Below are 14,098 nucleotides of genomic sequence, written 5' to 3' on the forward strand. Positions count from 1 at the left end.
CGGCGCGGTCTCTATTCAGGATCCTCCCGAAAGGCCTCATTAGTGACCACTGCGACTGGGAATGCCCGAGTTCTAGTGGACACATTTTCCGCCATCAGACACGCCCGTCTTCGATCCAGCTGGCCTCACATCTGTCGGCTCTTCTGCGATCACCTCCTCGAAAAAACCTTGCTGAGCCCTATATGGAGAGATGCTTTCTAGTGAAATCACTGGGCGACAATTCTATTTTCCCTCCGTCGTCTTCGGCCACTACTACAGACATATCTCTTTTCAGATGCCTCTATACGTGGGGAGCGTCATCTTCTCATCAGCTCGGCTATCTTCTGTTCTCTTCAGCAGCTGAGAAGCGCACTCATCCTCCACGTCCCGTGCACTTTTCTCTCAATGTGGGGTCCCCGGAGCCTTTCGAGAGCAGGGACGTGTCCTTCTCCACTCGAGGAGACACGTCAGATCCGCTTTCATCAGGCCCACAGTTGGATTCTCCACCTTGCCCGTCGGCCAATCCCTCTTCTCCCTCTTTATCTGGCGCTTCTTACCAACTGTCCGTACCTTCCCTTTCTCCAGTCTGCTCCGCATGCAAAGCTAGAGCCCAGAATGAAGCGAGCAGTCTGCGTGTGCAACTGATTCGCTGTGGGGCTTCCATCAGCCTTGCAGCAACGTTTGATGGAGAAGTGTGGGTGTGGGGAAAGGGCGCCGATGGTAGTCACCAACTCCTCTCAGAGCCGACGCTTCTTCGAGGGCTAGATGGGCCTCTGGAAGCATTTTCGAGCCCCTTGCATCTAAGACCCCCATCAAGAGGGAATCGATCGGAGACCTGCGAGCGTTCGCCACATGATTTGTGGAAGCGCTGTTCCTTACACGGAGGAGAAGGACGGCCGAAAGTCATTCCGAAGGCGGGCGACGTCTGCTGCCGCTGCGGCTCCACCTTTCTTGACGATGCCGGGGAGAAACACACTCGTGGAAGGATAATCCGAGGCGTAGGTGCCCCCCGTTTCTTCGGGCATCCCGTAGAGTGTTTAATCTGCCTGTGAACCCACGGGTTGCCGTCTGCTGAAGAAGATCCGTTCCCAGTCTTCTTTGAGTTCTGTCATTGGTATTCCCTCGTGAAACAATTAGTCTGATATAGATATCCTTTTATTTAGACTTCCGCACATACAAACCGAACTCAAATGTTGACCGCGCAGGCCCTGACTGTATGCCTGTCACCAGAGTCTTGCGTTGCTGCACTCGGCTGCAGCATGTGAGTCAGCAAGAGTGTGTCAAGGCTCTACCGTACAGGGTGTTTGTCCGTCTGCATCAGAGAATGTGTTTCGATTCTTCCGCCAGTCTGCTTTCCAGCGACTTGCAAAATCATCGATAACGGTCGTCTATATGCCGAGGCATCTGCCCGTCCAGCTGCGTATGTTTATGTATAGATGTATAGTTACAGGTATGTGCCACCATGGTGTTTCTGAGAGAGACTGCAATTGATATGCCCAAACCAAGGGGATCTACTTGAGACTCGAAACTCCGTCCAGCGAAGGACGCGTCGGTTCTTTTTCCTCTACCTCTTGTGTTCAGGCTGCTGTTGGCGCTTCTCATTGCCTCCTCCTCGTGGACGTCGCAGTTGCCGAAAGACCGGGACCGAACCCCGATGAAGCCTTCGTCTGGTGTGGACGTAGGGATCCCTCGGCGCCAAATAATAGGGGCTCAGCTTCAGGCGAAGGAAACGAGGAAGCGGTGCACACATTGCAGCCTCCGGAGAGAGGAGCGCAATCCTCCCGTAGACGAAGAGAAGCAAAGAGACACGCGCATGTTAACCCGCTGTGTCAGCGGGGACGAAAAGGCTCCACCAATCGCCGAGCGTACCCGGGAGGCGGACCCCTGTCTCCAGAGCTGGGGCCCCTGTCGTTCGACGCTCTTCGCAGTAGCGGACCGAGTTCTGGCTCGAGCTCAGAGGTCGAGCGAGTGGATGTAGAGGCACCAAAAGCCACACAGGAAGCAGACGGAGACGGCGACGGCTGGGTGTATCGGACCGAACGACGACTGTACGCATGGGGAGACAACTCGAGAAACCAGCTGGGCTTTTGCTCGTCCCGGAGGTTGCTGCCGGTTCACACGGAGGGTCGCCGTCGCTTCCATGAGCAGACATCCAGATCGTCTGCAGGTGGATTCGGCTCCCTGGACGGCGGTGAACCAGGTCTTGCCTCTCACACGCCGTTGCCGGCTGGATCAGCTGCATCGGAAGATTCAGAAGATTCGATGTCGACCCCGCACCGAGGAAACCGAAGCCGGTTTGTGCGGGGAAAGGGCTATGGTGTTGGAGGCGGGTGTGCCGTCGCCGCAGAGCCGGCCTCCCCGGGAAAGCCTCGAGAGCAGAAAGTGTCAAAAAGGCGCCTGGGAGGTGCCGCGAGCCAGGCCACCTCAAGCCATCGTGCAAGGCCCGGCGAAACTGACGAACACCTCACGTTTCGTCCCATTCTGCTCTGCAGCTGGGAATCTCCGCCGCTGTCGAATCTACTTTCGCAACCCGAGTCCTCGTCTCCCGGCGCTTCACCGCATGCCGACCTTTCTTCTTTCGCAGATCTTGGCGCGTTCTTACCCGAGACAGGAATCGAGAGAAAACGCGAAGAAGACGGGCTGGGTTGCAGGCGTCGACAGAAACCCTTTGGGTCTGCGTCAGCCCCGAGGAAAAGATCATTCGGTGGACGCTGGCAGTCTTCCCCTCGGCCGCTTCCTGTCTTCCCTACCACGTGGAAGGTCGAAGTTGTTGCTGCAGGCCTGACGCATTCTCTGCTTCTTCTCGACGATGGTATGCGCAAAATACCATAGAAGACAACGCAGGCGTGGGCCAGATAGGACACCTGGCACGCGTCCTCAGAACGCGGAGGCTTCACGGCAGTCGCTCCCAGACGTGCACACATCGCCGGAGTGCGATCGCCAGAGTGCGATCGCCAGCGCTCACGCTAGCGACGGAGCCGGTGGCGTGTTGTCTCTCCCGCCTCCCCGTGTCTTCTCAGACGCGTCATTTTCTTTTCCGGTCCTCTTGCGCGTCTACCTGCTCAGGCCGCGTGTGCGTCTTCGGCGACAACGCATTTGGACAGTGCGCTCAGCCGCCTTCAGTCGCACGCGTAAAGTCGGCTCTAGTGCTCACCAACTTGCCTCCATGCACAGCGATATCGGCGGGTCAAAATACCAATATGGCGGTCTCTCAGCCTCCTCAAAGTGAGCGAAGACACGATCTTCCTGCGCTGTCGACCGCCTGTGTCTGAGCGGAAAAACGTCTCCACTTGCCCGTTTTCACCTCCATTGCTGCAGGAGCAACCGTTGAGCCGGAAATCAGATCCTCCTGTCTCGGAGTCTCATTGAAATCAAAACTGGACTTCGTGTATTGCGATGACGTGGAGCCCTTGTGCTCGCTAGCTCGGGTAGTCCCACAGGAGAACGACCAAAGAGATACCATCCATTCCCGTGAGCAAACCATGGGCTTCTTGCATGTGTTTTCCGCTCCGTCGAAGGCCGCGTCGATTTCGTTGGACGCGAGTGATTTTGTTGCGCCAGTGATTCGTAATTAGCCAGCCATGAGTCTCGTGTGCTTCCATCTGTGCGCGTTCCGCGTTTCTGGGTTCTTTCGCAATCCCACTGCCGTGGCATCTGCCTCGTTGTCTCGCTGCTGGCGTCCAGAGGTCTTCGTCTGGGGAGGCAGCCCCGTCGCTGGCCCACGCGTTTCGAGCGCCCCGTCTGCTGCGGTCTCCCACGCCGTCGCCCCTTCATCCTCTTCATCGGGCGCGTCCTCGGCTCCCACGTGTGCAGCCTGTGGCCGCAACGCTCAAGCGGCTCTTCCTTTCTTCTCGCCTATGCGTCTGAAGGGAGTTGGCAGGCGAGAAGAGGAACCCGCAGTCACAAACGACGGCTGGACAATGAAAACAACTCCTCAGGGCTGTCCCCTTTTTTCCACCGACACGCTAGCGATCAATGACTCAGCTGGCCTCGCGGTCGGGGCTGATGAGAGGTACGAAGGCAGGCTCTGGGCAGGATGGCCCGGGGTCACAGACCCGTGGTGATCGACGACTTGTGGATTGTGAGCGGGCGTGCAGCTCGGATCCCTGCCGGTCTCCTCGATGGTGATCAGTGCTCTACATCTATCGATTCAACTATATAGATAGAGGAATGAAGCGACATTGTTAGAGTGTTCAGTAGACACATTGGTGGTGAAATAGGTAAACTTATATAGACAGATAGATAACCTGTCACCTGGCCTGTAGAACAAGCACCTCGAACTTCTGGAGTGGAAACGAGACCGTATAGGCGGCTGCAGTGTGCAACTCTGTTGTACTTTGGCAGTGGTCATGACTAAGGCATGAGTCAGTTTTCTTCTGTTGTTCCCCTTTTTTCTTCAGTTGCTGAGGCCGCTTGTCTCGTCTACCGGTGGAGAAGGCCATGTCCAGTTGGGCGGTCTGTTCTTGTCATGGCGTCGTCTGTTTGCTCCCCTCCGTCTTCTTTTCAGGCTCTACATCTTTCACTGTGGTGTCCGACCCCCGATCGTCTCTCGAGCAGTTCCTCTCCTTTTCTCTTCCGATGTCTCCGCACCTCTGTCTTCACCCCATCCTGGCCCGCCTGCGTCTCCGAGTCGTGGCGCGCCTGCGCTCCCCGTCCTGCCCAGTGCGCCGAACGCCCCCGCCTCCACGCCGCCCTCCTACCTCCATTTGCCACAACCTCGGACAGCGTCGAGCCCGCCTGGGGGAGTGCGGCAGCTCTCTCTCTCTTCTTCTCAAATCTTTCTTCTCACTGCAGACGGTCTCCTTTATTCTGCTCCAATCCCTGACGCCTCGACCTTCACATCCAGGCCGACTGGAAAGGAAGACGAGCCATCACGTCCTCGGGGATGTTCGTCTTTTCCTCCCGCTGATCCAAAACAGGAGACTCTCGGAAAACGTCGAACCCCGTCTGTTTCTTCTGCGTCGTCGTCGTGGTCGTTTCCCTCATCCTCGAGTTTGTCTCCATTTGTCTTATCGCCCTCGATACCGGAGCCAGCCGAATTGCCATCTGGGCAAGCTCTGTGTCTCCCGCCTTCAGCGCGCCCGGGGTCGAGCTCTCAACAGACGCCGGGTTCTTCTCGTGGTCTCCCTTCTGGCTTTTCTGCCCGTCAATCTCCGGCGTGTTCTCCCGCTGACATGGGATGCATGCAGGCATCTCACGTGGAGGGCGACGGCGACCACGCCACGAGGGCTCTAGGTTCCAGGAGGCGTGACCGACCTGACACTGCTCCGGGCCTGCCGGGAGACGGCAGCTTGACGTCTCCAGCGCCATCGAGTGTGTGTCTCCATTTTTCGCCCGTTCGCCAAGCAGGCAGCATCGGAGCTTTCGCCTGCAGTGAAACCCACACGGCCGTGATTGTGGAGATTCACTCGCCGCAGTTTCGGCCGTATACGCGACCGCCTCTACGCAGCTCCAGGGGCGTTCGCCAGATATGTGCCGCGATACGGGCTTCCTCTCGGGAGGTCCGCCGCCGTGCAAAGCATGACAACGTCGCGCCCGTGCCCGCTTTCTCGTCTGACGACTCGCTGCCTTCCAGTTCGCTTTCCTCGCCTCGCTACCCCGCTGTCTCGCCTCACCTCCCGCCGTCTCTTGCGTCGTGTGCGGCCCAGGCACTGCTTCGCCCCAAGCGGCCTTTCCCGGCCACTGTAGGCCACGTGCTGGAGACTGTCGTTCCGCTGGCGGTGTCCCTGGGGGACAAGAGTCTCTTTGACTACTGCTGCCTTTTTCTCCTGTTTAATCTTCCCCTGCTGTTCCTCGCGTTCCATCATGCGAAGATGCCCTCCCCTGTCTCCGGCTGCACGGCAGGCCCGCTGCGCAGCCTAGACATCCCCTCTCTCTTTCAGACGCTCGGATCTGCCAAGCGCCCTCGCCCGTTTGGCTCGGAGTCGTCTTCGTCAGCTGCGTCGTCCGCGTCCTGCGGGAACGGAGACGCCTTTGTCCTTGCGGTTGCCGGCATGCAGTACCTCCTTAGATCGTACAAGGCAGCCGTCACCACAGCCTATCTGCGTTCGGGCACAAATCGGAATCTCCCTTTAAACCAACAAACCTGCCTCGACACTCTTAATACTCTGTGGGCACACGACCACGACGTGCCGGGCCGTTACACGCAAACCAGGAGAGGCAACCAAGGGTCCCCGTCGGTCTTCTCTTCCCTCGACGAATGGTCACCTCGCGGAACCGCCCGGGAGGCTGGCCTGGACTCCGACGACGACTGGGCCGAGCCCCGCCATTTTCATCCGTCCGGGACACGTCGGGCCGCCCTCCGCTCCGGGCCACACGAGGAGACGACGACCTCGCGCATCTTTTCAGGGATGCGGGTGCTGCCGCAGCCCCAGAGACAGCGGGGCCAGTTAGACGAACAGCTGCCGAATTCCCTTGGAGGGTTGCCGTGGCCGAACGACATCCCTGCCCTTCTTTGGTGGGTCGTGGCGTGTGCCCAGCCATCCCAGAAACATCGTCGTGGCATTTCAACCAGGCCGCTGGAGCCAAGACCGTCCCGCTCGGCTGCTGCGACGATCGAGACGGACCGACGGCCTTTGGAGAATCCGGCAAGAAGCGAGTGTGAGGGCTGCCTCGGGAACACATCACCTCGAAGGGATCACCATGGGAGGGGAGCTTTGGGAAATGTCGCTGAGCAACGGGAAGACGACATAGAGGTCGAAGGAGGACGAGCCGGTACAGGGACCACGAACCGGTTGTCCTCGACGCACAGACAGTCGACCACAGACCCGTTCAGCCACGTGGGACGTTCACCATCCTCCTCGTCTACTCCCGATGCGTCTGCCTCAGCTGCTGCGTCTTCTGTGGTACACGGTTCTTCCGCAGATGCGGCGGCGCTAGCTTGCGCGTCGCCGGCATGCGGGGACGTCTCGGATTCCGGATTCGCTTCCGGACGTGGCTCTGGTGCGTCTTCCTCGTCCTTAATCGCAAGTCCTTCCCCATGTGCACCGCAGGCTCGTGGGGAAGACAAAGACGACATCTGGAGCGAAGAAGGAAGGCAGGCTGTGGCTCTGTGGATGGAGTTGCTGGGCACGAGTCTGGAAGACGGCCAGTCCGTGGCGACGCTCCTGCGTGCCAGCGGCAAAGACCTGGCGACGGTATTGGGGGCGGCTCTTCCTTACTGGGACGTTGCCGAGAGCGACGACAGTTTTCATCGCTCGCTGCTGCACATACCACGTGCCGACGACGACGATTCGAGGCGAATCGTCCATGGTGACGCCAATCCGCTTTTCTCGTCCTCTCTCATAGAGCCGTTTGCCGTGCCGGATATCCCGAACTTCCTTACGAGAACATCCTTTTCCGCCTTCCGCGGCGCGCAAGTGACCTCCTAACGTCGTCAGGGAGCGCGCTGCCGGAGCGGCGACTTCTCATCGATCAGTGGTCGGGTGCGTTCTGGACAAACGACGAGGAAGACCAAGACAAAGCGCTAGGGGAGAGAAATTCGAAAGGCGAAAGAGGCCGGCGACAAGACGAAGGTCGAAGGCCACAGCCACATTACATGCCGCCAGCGGAACACCGGAGGAGAGAGGCCACAGCGGAAGGCAATGGAACTGGCGACAGGAAGCCGACAAACGCAACGGAGGAGACGAGAGAAGAGAGTCCCTGCGAGAAGTGGGGAGCTCACGCAGAAGCCACACAAGCAGATGCAGGCGCCGAAACCGAAGTAGAGAGCTACCGCGAGACTGCGACGAAGGCGCAAGCGTGTGTGGAGGCAACGGAGACAAGGACGCAGGGTCCGAACGATAGAGACGCGGATCCAGGCAGAGTCGACCGGCGTACGAAGAACGGAAGTCGTAGCGCGCTGCTCAAAGAAGCGGTAGAACAGGCTACAGGAGAGAAGGTGAGCCAGTTACTCGACGATGCCGCGACGTCACACTTGCAGTCGACAGGGATGCAGGGGAGATGGACCAGACCTTTAGTTCCTGGGAAAGGAAGCGCCAGCAAGACGCAGCCAGCAGAGGAAGCAGTGAGGCCGGCAGGTTCTGTACATCACGTTCTCCCCGACTGGAGACAGGAACGCCGAAAAGGCCCACATCACGACATCCGCTGCGAGAACGGGTGCCAAAGCATGCAGATGTCATCGCCGTCTTTTGCTGTCTCCTCTCCCGTGTCACCTCCGTCTTCCTTGTCGTTGTCTTCTGCTTCGCGACCCGTCGCTCGTCCTACGACCTCTTCTGCCTCTCCGGCGTTTGCCGCCTCGTCCGCGGGTTCGAGTGCGCCTTGTGGCTCGGCGTCCACACCGCAACTGCTTACAGAATCGGATTTTCCTTCTCTTTCTCCATTTGTTTCCACTGGTCGGCCTCCAGCCCCAAGAGGCCCTGGCCTCGCCGATGCTGAAGCTGGCCCCGTGTGCTCGAAACTCTTCCCGCCGGGAGTCGCCCCGGTTTCCCCATCGCTGTCGGCCAGTCCGTGCGGCGGCCACAAGACGGAAGCTGCAAATGCCATTAGCCGGTTGGGGAATCAATGTCGACGGGAGGTTGATAGAAACACCAAAGACGAGAGACCGGCTCTTCTCAACGACGGCTCTTCGGCGGAGTGTATGGTTGGCGCACCGTGCGCACGCGATGGAAGCAGAGGCAACAGAACTGCTTTTTGGCCCGCGCCTGACGAGGTAGGCCTCTCTGGAGTCGGGCAGCCGGGAGATGTCACGGCTTGGCAGCGCGTGGAGACGAAGAGAGGGAAGAAACAGAACAGCACGTGCGGGCGGGAGGCTGCAGACACTGTGCAGCGTGGCGGGGAGATCCGAAACACCATCCCGGCTCTCCAGCAACCGTCTAGCCATCACTCAGGAAACGCGCATCAGTCCTCGTCCTGCTCGGTGCCCCCAGTAGGAAGAGGCTTCGGCGTCGCACACGATGCGCGGGCACGCGACGGCCATGAGAGCAGTGCGGGAATGCCACCGCGTGTGAAATCGGTCGCCGCCTCGATCGCAGAACACCGACAGCGATTCAACACTGATGGCCCCCCTTCTCTCAGACAACGGAGTGGTGAGGTAGAGACGGGAGCCCGGGGTGGAGAGCAGTATCCGCCTGGGCGGGGGTTTGCCTTGAGGGACTTCTTGGTTGTTCCGTCGGCAGGCCAGAGGAAGAAAAGAAAGAATGGCAAAGAGACCAGGCCATCTGAGGAACAAACCACGCAAGATGAACGGGCCTATAATGTCGCGACGCACCGTCTGGGTGCCTGGAGCAGAGGCAGCGCTGTTGCAGAGCCGCTGGTCGCCGAGTCCGCGTGCGTTCAAACGGATGCTTCGCCCGTTGCTGATCTGGCTGCCATTATGCGGGAAGAAGAACTTCTGCGGCAGGAACGGGTGTTGAGGTTCCAGCTTCGTCAGTCTCAAGAACTCGCTCAGCACCCCTCGTCAGTTGTACGCCTCTCGGGACCTCCCTCTGTGGTTGTCGTTTCTCGGCCGGTTGCGACCGCTGCTGCGCAAGCCTCCGGCAGCGACCCAGGGACAGGTGCGGCGAGAAGCCGAGCCCGAGATGGCCCTGTGGGGCCCGGGGCTCCCCGTCCCTCGAGAGCCGACGCAGCGTCGTTCAACCGCTGGGGACGAGAAGCAGCGTTACGACTCCAGGGAGAAAAAGGATTTGGGGCGTCAGATCTCACGGTTATCCAGCGCGAGCAATTTGCAGAGCAAGAGGAAGACTTAGCGAAGCGTCGAGAGGAAGAAGAGTTGCAAGTAGCTCTGCGGCTCGTGCGGGAAATGGAGGAGAGGGAGCGGCAACAGGAGGCAAACTTTCAGCGGGAAATTCGTCGCGCTGCAGAACTCGAAAGACGACGAATCGACGCGCGGCAAGGGTCGGCACGCGTGAACCGTCGGGGACATCGTGGTGCTTCCCATCACCCCTTTCGTCAGGAGGATGCGGCGCCAGCCCGCGGCACCGACCAAACACCATTTCCGTCTCGGCTGCGCGGTCAAGGAAATCATCGCCGAGGCCAAAGATCCAATCCCGGCAAAACGGCAAGTGCTGGGTGCGAGCCACACCAGGAAGCGACTCAGGGAATGCCACTCTGAAGACTCAGTGGTAGTGAAGGGACTATATACAAGCAATGGCCTTAGGTGTGCATGTGTAAATCCGTAGGTATGGGCGCAGGCAACATTCATGTAGATATACATTTGAAGAAGGATATATCTGAACGTGAACTGCCGGCACTGTTGGGTCCACAAGTTCTATACCCGTTGCGGGAGTGTCACGGGGTCGTCCCTCGTATGTGGGGGAGGTGCGACTGAGCGGTTGTCGATGAAAAAAAAACATGCAATTCTAGAAAAACATTTTTGGGAGCGAAAGCGACTGTGAGCGATTGGCTGTCTACGCAGTGGTAGGAAAGTGGCGTAGAACTGGAGACCCAGAGAGTGTTGGACTCCGGTTTATTATTGGCACGACGAGCTGGGCCGAGCGTCAGATAAAGTGGCCGACTGTTGGAAATCTCGACACGCTACATGTATTGGATCGTGCTGAGATAGAATGATCGGGTGCACGAGGAGGCGGTCGAAGTGTGTCGATCTGTCGCCGTGGAGCCCTTTGTAGCTGTGTTGCGTTTCTGTCGCGGCACAAGCGTCTGTCCGGCTAGGTTGGTAGGACTCCATGCGGGATTCCCGATTTGTAGCTGAACGAGATTTTTTCCTAACCGCCGTTCTGGAACAAGCTGCATTGATTCGCCTCAGCGCTGTGTTTTCTATGGCCGTCCGTCCGCGGCAGGTAACTGTGTGTGTATATGCAGAGTTCGTTCTCCGCAAACCGTGTTCAGGTTGTCCTATAATAGATTTTGTACCGGCATGTGCTCCACCTCGAGTGCAAAGGGGGCGAGTATCGGCCCGTCTGTACGCCAAACGGACCGGGGACGATATAGTCATCCGTGGTGTAACTGGACATAGGAAAAGTTTGTCGAACACTGCAGCGTTCAGTACGGTAAAACGTATCCGACGCAAGGTATTTTATTCAAGATTGGCCGTCCGTGTCTGCCCCGGTCTAGTGGCACTTTCTCTGTACCTCGCATCCTGAGGTGTAGAGAGTTATGTGCTGCAGCTAGTGTGTGGTTTCTGCTGAATTTTATGGAAGAAAAGATGCAAGTGGGATCAACGCGTAATTAGGGCAGCAAACAGCTACACGCCGGCTCCTCGCTGGTCGCTTTCCCTACGGCTTTCTCGGGCTTCATCGTTTTGTCTACAGGGAAGAACACCTGGTACATGCAAGTGCCTCCCGAACATCAGCAATGGGATCAATGGTGTGTACAGCAAATGCCCGTAGACAGCGCTCATGAATGTCCCCTCGCAGTAACATTGAGAGGCTGCATGTACTATTTCCAACATACCTGATATCGCTTAGTGGTTAACAGAGAGGGTTTCTCTTCTTGTCTTGAGAAATCCGGACATGCGCCTTCTGAGCTCCGCGTGCACATGGAAAACAGTTCGCGCTCGACAGCCTTTCGGGTCTCGCAACAACGACAAATGGATGAGCTGCTGTATGTCAAGTTCTCTAGATGAGTTCAGGTCGGTGCTTGCCGCGCATTTTCCAAGGGTCGAAATGAACTGGCACACAAGAGATGTGTATGCACACATGTGAGTAGTAAATGAAATGGCATGCATGCTCTGGATAAAGGCTATGAATACGAAACGTTGATCTCATTTCGACGCACCACCAGAACTAAGGGCCACACGAACTTACAAGAAAGGGAATGGTTAGTGTGTTGTCAAACTCCTTACGGGTTACGTGCTGTCTCGGGCAATAAAGATTGATCTACGGTAGAAACAGCGCGTCCAAGGCCAGACCAGCCATCGCATTGCCGCGAACCATTCATCGAAGTGAGGACATCAACTTGTGGAACGTCCTTTTTCGTTTTTTACTCATGTCGGCAATGCTCGCCCAACGCAGCGCCGGTACCTCGCTGGACGAGCTCCCGTTTATGGAGTTCCGCTTTTTGCTTGTGCTCACATGCGCAGGGTTTCTGGTGGTAGCTTTTAATGGAGTGAATGCATTAAGAACAATGAACAGGAGTTGTGCAACCCCCCAGGACACAAAGAAGGAGGAAAAGAAAGTGTTGACGCCTCCCGAGGGCACCGCGCGAGCGCATGCGCATGCACAGTGATTTTTTTTCACCGTGTCCCGTTGCTACTAGGAAAGGATATTTTCCTACATGCAGAGCTCGTGTTTTCCCAAAAAGAAGCACGCCATGTAGTTTGCCGCCTTACTCGTATGACACTTCTGTCACGGATTTCTTTGGGTCCTCACTTGTTTTTCTTCTGTTTTTCTTCTGGAGTTGGCTTGTCTACAGGCGTGCAGTATCCGCCCTCTCAGTGCACGCTTGAATTTCATCCTTTTATTTGTATGTCCTATTGAGTCCGCATGTAGAGGATAAGACCACATCGGTTACTTGGTTTACGCTTCGACCATAATCGTTCAATAGTGGAGGAGCAACTCCACCCCTAATCACAGTTAGCCGAAATACCCTCTGTTCGTGGTTTACTTAAACTTTTCGCAAGATGTTTTTAAAGGCAGTTGCTCATAGGGCTAGTGAGGGTTGGTCTGTTCTCCCTAATAAGATCCGACAGCACCCGAAGGTTATGGAGAAGTTGCTGTCCTCTCGAAATTCGCCAGCTGTTGGCGTGTTCGGGTCCTCTGACGGTCACCGTATCTGTGTGCGCGGAAAACTGGATTCCTGTGCTTCTGCTTTAGCATCGACAAGCGAGCGTCCGTCATCTCTGAAAACCGGGCCAAGAAGTGACTGTTCATCCCTTTCTTCTTTACGAGATCGAAGGACCTTGCCTCGGAATGGCACCTCCACACACTGCCGACCTCCTACGATATTCACAGAAAGCAGCTCTCCGCCGACACAGATGATGGGTTCCGCTCGCCAGTTGACTTCTTGTGTACATTTTTCGATAGGCACAAGATCCTATCATGAACTTGATTCATCCTTTTATGATTCTTTTCCGCAAGCAGCGTCAATATGGAAGGTTAGGCATCCCGAATGCATCGCACCATTCACCCCGTCGAAAGAGTACAACTGTACACCTGAGAGTGGAAGTCGTTCTTTTTCCTCAGTTCCTCCTCCCCACCAATTTTTTGCCGGACCACGCAGGTGTCGACCGTATTTGTCGCAGTGGCGGCTTCACTGTTCGTATGCATCCTTCGGTAAACAACTTCGGGGAAAGTACCCAGCCAACAAGCAGGAGGGAAGAAGTGGAAGCTATGGAGCCACCCCAGCCAATCCGACGGATGTTGGCACTGGCGTCGAAAACGGGTGTGGTGACAGAGAAAGCAGCACGAGTGATGACTCGAACGGTGTTCTTGTTTCCACCACTCCGAGTATTCCTGGATATTCCATAACGGAATATAAAGGTAAGAGATGTTGACGTAAAGCTGCTCTTTTTGTGGGCTTGAGTGCACACCCAAAATGTCTTTCTGTCTATTGTGTTCCATCTCTACCAGTAATCCTACGGTTGCTATGCCGGCTTAACTGTTGCTTAAGCTTCGTAAAATATCCCAGTGCGGTTTGTCTGATTTGGCACCCTGTGACAATACCGTGTCAATCGTTTCAGTCCACAGCTCGCGGGAATGTCACTTCGTCTGCGCTGCTCACTACCATATGTCGTTACCCCTGCACGGTAAAACATGGGCTTCTCCGCACGCAAAGCTATACGCCAACGGCTGTTTCTTTATTTGTTCGCGGTTTTGTCCCCAAATTTCTCTGCTGTTGTATCTCCCCTCAGGGTTCGTGCAAGGGTGTTCAGTACGGTCGCGAGACGTTTTGAGAATGACCAAGGTCATCCTCATGGTTCACCTGGGGGGTGAAATGGACGACCTCACCACTCTCATTTCCCGTGTAAAGAGAGAAGCTGTGAACCGCATGTGCGAGGAGGCTGTCGCTCTGGGAGCCAATGGTGTGGTGGGAGTACGAATCGTCAGTAGTGGGACCCACCAGAGAGTGGCGGTGGAATTCTCTGCCTATGGCACTGCAGTAACGGTGACGGAGGACGCGTAGGATTTTGTACACGCCTGTCCGGCGCATTTGGTTGCTCGTACAGTTTCTCGTGGCATGCCTTTAGTTTGACTCTCCTGTATCTGCTTGCGTAAGCACACTT

General features: G+C 56.7%; 2 protein-coding genes across 2 annotated transcripts; both read left to right on the forward strand.

The window, feature by feature from the left end:
• Positions 1-1,169: 1,169 nt before the first annotated feature.
• NCLIV_011670 (conserved hypothetical protein) lies at positions 1,170-11,332 on the forward strand (the record flags this gene model as incomplete). The annotated part of the gene is made up of 11 exons (XM_003880684.1): positions 1,170-1,240; positions 1,561-1,657; positions 1,813-2,027; positions 2,472-2,791; positions 3,046-3,204; positions 3,664-3,991; positions 4,487-6,436; positions 6,808-6,971; positions 7,269-9,813; positions 9,872-9,987; positions 11,187-11,332. The coding sequence occupies 11 exons, from the start codon at positions 1,170-1,172 to the stop codon at positions 11,330-11,332; spliced, it is 6,111 nt and encodes a 2,036-aa protein (XP_003880733.1).
• A 1,245-nt stretch (positions 11,333-12,577) lies between these two features.
• Positions 12,578-13,998, forward strand: NCLIV_011680 (conserved hypothetical protein; the record flags this gene model as incomplete). Its single annotated transcript, XM_003880685.1, has 2 exons — positions 12,578-13,355; positions 13,727-13,998. 2 exons carry the CDS (start codon positions 12,578-12,580, stop codon positions 13,996-13,998), a joined length of 1,050 nt encoding a protein of 349 aa, XP_003880734.1.
• Between the last annotated feature and the right edge of the window lie 100 nt (positions 13,999-14,098).

Source organism: Neospora caninum, chromosome IV, assembly GCF_000208865.1.
Source record: "Neospora caninum Liverpool complete genome, chromosome IV".
NCBI classification, from domain to species: Eukaryota; Apicomplexa; class Conoidasida; order Eucoccidiorida; family Sarcocystidae; genus Neospora; species Neospora caninum.